Raw genomic sequence first — 10,000 nt, forward strand, 5'->3', positions numbered from 1 at the left:
TTTCAGTGGGTCGCGGGCCTTTGACTGACCAAAAAAAAAAAAAGAAAAAAAAAAGTATTTTATTTTGAAGGGCATTTTTTATGCAGCAGAATTATTCCAGCATTTACGGCACTTGTTCAGCGGTGCAGGAAAAACACCGACCAATGCGTTGTGAATCACATCACGTGATGCAGCTCAGCCAATCAAATATGAGTATTGTGACGAGTTTCCTGAGTGAGATGTACAAACACCGTGGACACACGGGGAGAGACGAGGACACAGAGAGCAGAGCAGGACTGTTGAAGTGTGAAAGTCAAATCATAGAACGATCTCCAAAAGAGAGAAATGTCCAGAGAGACCAGAGCCATTAGACTCTGACTGGACAGACTCATAGAGGTGAATTCTTCCAACACTACTTTCTCTTTTTGGAAGATGAGAAAAATATAATATTGTGGCCTTTTCACTTCATCCTGAATGAACTGAGTTTAAAGCTGCAGGACAATTCAGTGAAAATAATTTTTCTAAAATGATTTTCGTTTACGAAATTTATTTTTTAATCCAGCCGTTATTTTACTTGAAATGAGAAGAACATTTATTCATGTATTTCTGTGTGTTATTTATAATCCATCCAGTTACATTTGAAAAATTTAAATAATATTTGTTAAAATATAATTGATGTACTTTCTTTATTTGATTTGGCAGTTGTTTACTGCACAGATACGTTACTACTACTAGACTTTTTGAATATAGATATACCCAAATTATATATATATAAAAATTTGGGTAGTGGGTCCCAGCTTGTCATTAAGGGGTGATGGTGGGTCCCGCAGCCAGACCAGTTGAGAACCACTGTCTTATTGGACGTTCACCACATCTGGACCACCGGACGCATACTAACAGTCTTATGCTTCAAGTCCTGCAGGTTCATTGTGAACTGGGAAAACAAAACAGATTGAGACTCTCTGAACAACGGTAGACCTGAAACCAGTTCACCCAGTGACTGTTGATCTGCTGCATTCTGGGTATTTCTGGGAAGATTGATGAATTCTAAGGCAATAAATAGTAAATGACTGAAATAATGAATGAACGGAGGAACTGTGAGGCAAATTGATCAAAACTATTTCAGCTGCAACAATTAGTTGATGTATTAGTTGCTGGACAGAAAATGTAACGGCAATATTACTGTAATATTACTGACAATATTATTTAATATATCGTTTCAGTTCCTTACATTTGAATGCATTCAATATGTTGAGTGTTTGATGAGTTCATAGAGACGCAGTGATTGGTCGATGATTCACTGATTACAGTATTAATATTACAATGTTAAAATCTACAGTCATCAGTAAACACGTTCCGCCCTCACTGACAGAAAGCACAGAACGTGCGCGTGGAGCAGGTGAGCCCGCGGCTCTTTTGTTGGGCAAAGAAAAGCGCTTTGACGCGATGAAAGTTCTGGACGGACGCGTGAAAAGAGACAAATGTGCAGCGAGAGACACTTTGGACCGTCGGTTCATCCAGAGGACAACCGCTCACCGACACACGGGGACGGACACGTCAGCTACCGGGGACACAAAGTCTCCAGACAGAAAACGTTTCCTTACCTCTGGTGCCAAGCAGCGACTCCTCTCCTTCCTCCTCCTCCTCTTCCTCTTCTTCTTCTTCTTCCTCCTCCTCCTCCTCCTCTCAGTAAACGTCCTCCAGCTGCTCTCGGACTAACCCTTCAGACTTTCCCACGAGATCACAGATGATGTCTCTCATTAGTCGCTGCTGAAAGTCAAGACTGCTGCTGTCTGTGCTGCCTTCATGGACTGTCGGACACGTGGGGATTCTGTGGTGTGAGCGCGCATGGGCGCGAGGAAAAACACTGAAGTTATAGAGAAGAGGGCGTGTCAGTTCCACCATTCAGAGGAAGGAAACATGTTGACGTCATGAATATCTTCATGTGATGGTTTATTATAGATCTCTTCATATAATAACTCTTTATATCTTCATGTGATGGTTTATTATTGATCTCTTCATATAATAACTCTTTATATCTTCATGTGATGGTTTATTATTGATCTCTTCATATAATAACTCTTTATATCTTCATGTGATGGTTTATTATAGATCTCTTCATATAATAACTCTTTATATCTTCATGTGATGGTTTATTATAGATCTCTTCATATAATAACTCTTTATATCTTCATGTGATGGTTTATTATAGATCTCTTCATATAATAACTCTTTATATCTTCATGGGATGGTTTATTATTGATCTCTTCATATAATAACTCTTTATATCTTCATGTGATGGTTTATTATTGATCTCTTCATATAATAACTCTTTATATCTTCATGTGATGGTTTATTATAGATCTCTTCATATAATAACTCTTTATATCTTCATGTGATGGTTTATTATAGATCTCTTCATATAATAACTCTTTATATCTTCATGTGATGGTTTATTATTGATCTCTTCATATAATAACTCTTTATATCTTCATGGGATGGTTTATTATTGATCTCTTCATATAATAACTCTTTATAGATACTCCCATATTATTTCCACCTTCCTGGATTCTGGATCAGACGCGTCCACTGTGGACGAGGAACTCGCTACACAGTTGGGGATCGACCGGAGACCTCTTCATTCATCATCAGCACTTTAAGTGAACGGGGACGATGTTGGTGATTGTCATAGTGTTCAACCAATCAGATCTTTAGTTTGACATGGTGGGCGTATTCTGGCCTACAGGCACGTCAGCATTAACGCGCAGCTCAGTGTTCAGGTGCAGCTCTGCAGTGGGATGCAGCGTGTGCTGTGATTGGTCAGTGGGCGAGCACGTGACTATCGTGAACTGAAACTTAAAGTAGCCATCAGAGCTTAGTTGGAGGAGTGAGAGTCCAAATTGAAAGATATGGAAGAAGTTATGATATTTTTAGGGTTTTGCTTGGTGTAGTCTATTGATTTTTTTACCGAGCCTTTCTCAAGAAAAAAGGACATTTCAGGAAAAGCTGGACATCCACAGCTGGCAGCCGACTCAGCAGGAAGAGGATTTAATGAACTACGCTAACCTGACACCATAGTATGGATCTACAACTCAATGAACACATTCGCAGGGAAACAGCTCCACAAGCGCGGCCCGCCGTGCGTCTTGGTGACTTTACACTACGGATGAATGCTCTCAGAACTTGTGTATTACCGATTGTTTGCTTGTTCTCTGAGATTGCTGAAATGACAGAAAGAGAGAAATGAATGGAATGAACTTTGTCTCTTTAGCTTGAACCTATTTTTCTGTGTCGGCCATGTTTGCTTTACTTAAGAACGAGTTCTCAGAGCCGAGCCGGCGAACGAACCATCGCCTACGCTGTCCCCGTCTCTCGTGTCTCTGCTCCTCTCTAGAGGAGGAGGAGGAGGAGGAGGTCAGACTTCCTCGTCTCTCGTGTCTCTGCTCCTCTCTAGAGGAGGAGGAGGAGGAGGTCAGACTTCCCCGTCTCTCGTGTCTCTGCTCCTCTCTAGAGGAGGAGGAGGTCAGACTTCCCCGTCTCTCGTGTCTCTGCTCCTCTCTAGAGGAGGAGGAGGAGGAGGTCAGACTTCCTCATCTCTCGTGTCTCTGCTCCTCTCTAGAGGAGGAGGAGGAGGAGGTCAGACTTCCTCGTCTCTCGTGTCTCTGCTCCTCTCTAGAGGAGGAGGAGGAGGTCAGACTTCCTCGTCTCTCGTGTCTCTGCTCCTCTCTAGAGGAGGAGGAGGAGGAGGAGGAGGTCAGACTTCCCCGTCTCTCGTGTCTCTGCTCCTCTCTAGAGGAGGAGGAGGTCAGACTTCCCCGTCTCTCATGTCTCTGCTCCTCTCTAGAGGAGGAGGAGGAGGAGGTCAGACTTCCCCGTCTCTCATGTCTCTGCTCCTCTCTAGAGGAGGAGGAGGAGGAGGTCAGACTTCCCCGTCTCTCATGTCTCTGCTCCTCTCTAGAGGAGGAGGAGGAGGAGGTCAGACTTCCTCGTCTCTCGTGTCTCTGCTCCTCTCTAGAGGAGGAGGAGGAGGAGGTCAGACTTCCTCGTCTCTCATGTCTCTGCTCCTCTCTAGAGGAGGAGGAGGTCAGACTTCCCCGTCTCTCATGTCTCTGCTCCTCTCTAGAGGAGGAGGAGGAGGAGGTCAGACTTCCTCGTCTCTCGTGTCTCTGCTCCTCTCTAGAGGAGGAGGAGGAGGAGGTCAGACTTCCTCGTCTCTCGTGTCTCTGCTCCTCTCTAGAGGAGGAGGAGGAGGAGGAGGAGGTCAGACTTCCTCGTCTCACCGGTGACTCTGTTCGTATCATTGAATCGTGTTTGATGACTTGGACACTCTGATGATGTTTCTATATCTTATCCTGTAATACATTCTTAAAGACAGAGTTTAAGATACTTTTGATTTCTCACAAGGAAATAAGTTCATTTCCACCACAAAGATTATTAACGTTTTATTCCTGAACTTTATATGAAAAGATGCACAACCTTTGAACCTCACAACCAGCTGTTATATTAAGTGTGAAGCGACAGAAAGAGCATCGTGATGTTTGATGTACATGTGAAACAGTTTGTACACAACAGACAGAATGCATTCATAGAAGAGTTTAAACTGAGGTTAGATCAGCTGATGTTAACTATAGACTACCTTCTGTCTCTACTGGGATACAGGTAAACCCAGCTTGCTCAAGGATGCTTTTATTGTGAAACTCTTGACCTGAAACAGGAAGCTGGTCCTGTGTAGATCAGAGGATCTTTGTCTCTCTGAACAGCATTTAGTTGTAAAACATACTAAACTACAGAACATGTTCGTGAAGACACGTCGACTCTGACTGACAACAAACTATTGAAATAAGGAAGTTCATTCACACAGCATGCTCCTCATCTCACAAACCACAAACGTGAGGAAGAAGGGGGAGGAAGAGGAGAAGAAGGAGGAAGAAAATAAGGAGAAGGAAGAGAAGAAGCAGAATAAAGAGTAAGAACAAAAAAGGAGGAGAAGAAGAAGGAGGAGGAGAAGAAGCAGAATAAAGAGTAAGAAGAAGAAGGCGGAAGAGGAGAAGAAGGAGGAGGAGTAAGAAGAAAAAAAGGAGAAGGAGAAGAAGCAGAAGGAGGAAGAGGAGAAGAAGGAGGAAGAGGAGAAGAAGGAGAAGGAAGAGAAGAAGCAGAATAAGGAGTAAGAAGAAGAAGGCGGAAGAGGAGAAGAAGAAGGAGGAGTAAGAAGAAAAAAGGAGAAGGAGAAGAAGCAGAAGGAGGAAGAGAAGAAGGAGGAAGAAAATAAGGAGAAGGAAAAGAAGACGCAGAATAAGGAGTAAGAACAAAAAAAGGAGGAGAAGAAGAAGCAGCAGAAGGAGGAGAAGAAGCAGGAGGAGAATAAGCAGAATATGGAGTAAGAAGAAGAAGGAGGAAGAGAAGAAGCAGAATAAGGAGTAAGAACAAAAAAAGGAGAAGAAGAAGGAGGAAGAGAAGCAGAAGGATGATAAGAAGCAGAAGGAGGAAGAGAAGCAGAAGGAGGAGAAGAAGCAGAATAAGGAGTAAGAAGAAAAAAGGAGAAGAAGAAGGAGGAGGAGCAGAAGGAGGAAGAGAATAAGAAGAAGGAGGATGAGAAGAAGGAGGAAGAGAAGAAGAAAAGAAGAAGCAGAGGGAGGGGAAGAATAAGAAGAAGAAGAAGGAGGAGCAGAAGGAAGAAGAGAAGAAGAAGCAGAGGGAGGGAGAGAAGAAGAAGAAGAAGAAGCAGGAGCAGAAGGAAGAAGAGAAGAAGAAGCAGAGGGAGGAGGAAGAGAAGAAGAAGAAGAAGGAGGAGCAGAAGGAGGAAGAGAAGAAGAAGGAGGAGCAGAAGGAGGACGAGAAGAAGCAGAGGGAGGGAGAGAAGAAGAAGGAGGAGGAAGAGAAGAAGAAGAAGAAGGAGGAGCAGAAGGAGGAAGAGAAGAAGAAGGAGGAGCAAAAGGAGGAATAGACGAAGGAGGAAGAGAAGAAGAAACTTCAGAATGTCAGACTGGTGTTTTTCTTCTGAGAGAGAACAGATTGTTCATGAGGACAAAGACCAGAATGCACTGGGGTTTGTTGTCTCTCCACCTGAAACCTGCATCTCTTCATCAGCACTTTAAGTGAACGGGGACGATGTTGGTGATTGTCATAGTGTTCAACCAATCAGATCTTTAGTTTGACATGGTGGGCGTATTCTGGCCTACAGGCACGTCAGCATTAACGCGCAGCTCAGTGTTCAGGTGCAGCTCTGCAGTGGGGTGCAGCGTGTGCTGTGATTGGTCAGTGGGCGAGCACGTGACTATCGTGAACTGAAACTTAAAGTAGCCATCAGAGCTTAGTTGGAGGAGTGAGAGTCCAAATTGAAAGATATGGAAGAAGTTATGATATTTTTAGGGTTTTGCTTGGTGTAGTCTATTTATTTTTTTACCGAGCCTTTCTCAAGAAAAAAGGACATTTCAGGAAAAGCTGGACATCCACAGCTGGCAGCCGACTCAGCAGGAAGAGGATTTAATGAACTACGCTAACCTGACACCATAGTATGGATCTACAACTCAATGAACACATTCGCAGGGAAACAGCTCCACAAGCGCGGCCCGCCGTGCGTCTTGGTGACTTTACACTACGGATGAATGCTCTCAGAACTTGTGTATTACCGATTGTTTGCTTGTTCTCTGAGATTGCTGAAATGCATTGTGGGTGAGGACGACTCAGTCCTTCCTCTGCTCTCCCTCTCCGGGCGTCACCTCCACGGTGAGCAGCTCGTCTCCTCGCTGTCCCGGCGTCATCCTGATGATCAGCGAGCTGTCGGCGGTCTCCGACACGGCGTCGCGCTGGTCCGGAGCCGCCGACAGAGGAACCGAAGAGCGCCGGTGCATCGGAGAGACGGAGGGAGGAGCCTGCGAGGGACGGAAAGATGGAGAGAGCTGAATCTGTCCTTCCTTCTATTTGCTGATCAGGCACAAAAGGGAGTCGGTGGTCTTCAGGATATGTTTTCCACAAGCAGCTGTTTGGTTCCAAGTGACATTTTCTGTCCTGATCCTGAGTCAGTGTGTCTCCTCTGTCTGTCCTGATCCTGAGTCAGTGTGTCTCCTCTGTCTGTCCTGATCCTGAGTCAGTGTGTCTCCTCTGTCTGTCCTGATCCTGAGTCAGTGTGTCTCCTCTGTCTGTCCTGATCCTGAGTCAGTGTGTCTCCTCTGTCTGTCCTGATCCTGAGTCAGTGTGTCTCCTCTGTCTGTCCTGATCCTGAGTCAGTGTGTCTCCTCTGTCTGTCCTGATCCTGAGTCAGTGTGTCTCCTGTCTGTCCTGATCCTGAGTCAGTGTGTCTCCTCTGTCTGTCCTGATCCTGAGTCAGTGTGTCTCCTGTCTGTCCTGATCCTGAGTCAGTGTGTCTCCTGTCTGTCCTGATCCTGAGTCAGTGTGTCTCCTGTCTGTCCTGATCCTGAGTCAGTGTGTCTCCTCTGTCTGTCCTGATCCTGAGTCAGTGTGTCTCCTGTCTGTCCTGATCCTGAGTCAGTGTGTCTCCTGTCTGTCCTGATCCTGAGTCAGTGTGTCTCCTGTCTGTCCTGATCCTGAGTCAGTGTGTCTCCTGTCTGTCCTGGTCCTGAGTCAGTGTGTCTCCTGTCTGTCCTGATCCTGAGTCAGTGTGTCTCCTCTGTCTGTCCTGATCCTGAGTCAGTGTGTCTCCTGTCTGTCCTGATCCAGTCAGTGTGTCTCTATGCGGTGTCTCACCTCTGCTGGGCTCTCAGAGGGCTGGTAGGTCTTCCTCAGTTTGGTGAAGGTTCCCTGTATTCCCATCTGCTGTGACAGCTTCAGGGCCACCTTGAACATTTCAGGTGTGTCCGGTCTCGGTGGAATAACCTGCGTCGCCTCTTTAGCTCCCGCCTTCTCTTCTGGCTTCTTGTCCTTCGTCAACATCGTCCTGCACAAACACAAACACAGACACAACAAGGACGGTCTGTACAGCGGTGCTGGTTCTAACTCGACACAAACAGAAACCAGAGTACTGTCCCTCATTGAAACCACGGAGGTCTCGTACCCACACACACAGCAGCTCCAGCACATCCATCCAGTCTGCTGTCGCACCATCTGACAGCAGGAAGACCAGCAGCAGGATCGGTCTCCCGATCGGTCCTCTGCCTGTCGGCACCACAAAGTAGAGCGGATCACACATTCTAATCCTGTCCAGGACGGACCAGAACCTGAACCGTGTATCTACTGAAGGGTCAGTACCGAACCAGTCAGACCAGAACCTGAACCGTGTATCTACTGAAGGGTCAGTACCGAACCAGTCAGACCAGAACCTGAACCGTGTATCTACTGAAGGGTCAGTACCGAACCAGTCAGACCAGAACCTGAACCGTGTATCTACTGAAGGGTCAGTACCGAACCAGTCAGACCAGAACCTGAACCGTGTATCTGCTGAAGGGTCAGTACCGAACCAGTCAGACCAGAACCTGAACCGTGTATCTGCTGAAGGGTCAGTACCGAACCAGTCAGACCAGAACCTGAACCGTGTATCTGCTGAAGGGTCAGTACCGAACCAGTCAGACCAGAACCTGAACCGTGTATCTGCTGAAGGGTCAGTACCGAACCAGTCAGACCAGAACCTGAACCGTGTATCAACTGAAGGGTCAGTACCGAACCAGTCAGACCAGAACCTGAACCGTGTATCTACTGAAGGGTCAGTACCGAACCAGTCAGACCAGAACCTGAACCGTGTATCTGCTGAAGGGTCAGTACCGAACCAGTCAGACCAGAACTGGACCGTTCATCCACTGAAGGGTCAGAACCGAACCAGTCAGACCAGAACTGGACAGTTCATCCACTGAAGGGTCAGAACCGAACCAGTCAGACCAGAACTGGACCGTTCATCCACTGAAGGGTCAGAACCGAACCAGTCAGACCAGAACCTGAACCGTGTATCTGCTGAAGGGTCAGTACCGAACCAGTCAGACCAGAACTGGACCGTTCATCCACTGAAGGGTCAGAACCGAACCAGTCAGACCAGAACTGGACCGTTCATCCACTGAAGGGTCAGAACCGAACCAGTCAGACCAGAACTGGACCGTTCATCCACTGAAGGGTCAGAACCGAACCAGTCAGACCAGAACTGGACCGTTCATCCACTGAAGGGTCAGAACCGAACCAGTCAGACCAGAACTGGACAGTTCATCCACTGAAGGGTCAGAACCGTACTCGTCAGAAGAAACACCAACTGGCGCACAGTGACTCATTAAAGACCTGTGTCATGTCTCTGTAATGGGCAGGTTAAATAGACACGCCCACTTCAGAGCCTCACGTGCACAATGCAGCCAATTAGATGAAGTGTCTGGTCTTGATAGGAAGTTAATACCTCTTGCTGTCACGCTGCTGCTCTGGTGTCTCTACTCATTACCTGCTGAGGGATGTTGGGTGAAGTGAAGGACGTCTTAAATACATTTCACCTCCATGTGTCCTGCTGCTTTAATCGCTGTGTGACTTGAATGTCCAAGTTGTTGTCTGATTGAATGTCTTTCTATTTACTGGAGTTCTGAGATTCTAACCCTAACCCTGAATGAGCACAGTGCTGTGGACCTTTGTTCCCTCTGCTTCAGTCAGGATGTCGAGTAACAGTCGGTTCATTTAGAGCAGTGGTTCTCAACTGGTCTGGCTGCGGCACCCACCATCACCCCTTAATGACAAGCCGGGACCCACGACCCAAATGATATATATATATATATATATATATATAGATATATATATATATATATATATAGTTCTATATATATATATATATATAGTTCTATATATATATATATATATATATATATATATATATAGTTCTATATATATATATATATATATTATATATATATATATCATTTGGTTATATCTATATTGAAGAGGTCTAGTAGTAGTAACATCATTCAAATTTTTCAAATTGAACTGGATGGATTATAAATACATAGAAATACATGAATACATGTTCTTCTCATTTCAAGTAAAATAACGGCTGGATTAAAAAATAAATTACTGAACGAAATTCATTTTAGCAAAATAATTTTCA

The 10,000-nt window shown here is 45.4% G+C and overlaps 2 protein-coding genes across 3 annotated transcripts in view; both read right to left on the minus strand.

The window, feature by feature from the left end:
* Window positions 1-1,706, minus strand: part of kifc3 (kinesin family member C3) — a gene marked incomplete at its 5' end in the record, with an annotated part of 34,298 nt that extends 32,592 nt beyond the window's left edge. The window contains one exon of one of the 2 annotated variants that reach the window (XM_079290062.1): window positions 1,584-1,706. The remainder of the gene's footprint in view (window positions 1-1,583) is intronic. The other variant, XM_079290063.1, reaches the window with a different exon arrangement.
* A 4,956-nt stretch (window positions 1,707-6,662) lies between these two features.
* LOC306794136 (cyclic nucleotide-gated channel beta-1-like) overlaps window positions 6,663-10,000 on the minus strand; it is a gene marked incomplete at both ends in the record, with an annotated part of 63,486 nt that continues 60,148 nt past the window's right edge. The window contains 2 exon segments of the mRNA XM_079292068.1: window positions 6,663-6,878; window positions 7,684-7,873. Coding sequence (XP_079148194.1) covers window positions 6,663-6,878; window positions 7,684-7,873 — 406 coding nt within the window.

This window comes from Melanostigma gelatinosum, assembly GCF_949748355.1.
Source record: "Melanostigma gelatinosum genome assembly, chromosome: 2".
NCBI lineage: Eukaryota > Metazoa > Chordata > Actinopteri > Perciformes > Zoarcidae > Melanostigma > Melanostigma gelatinosum.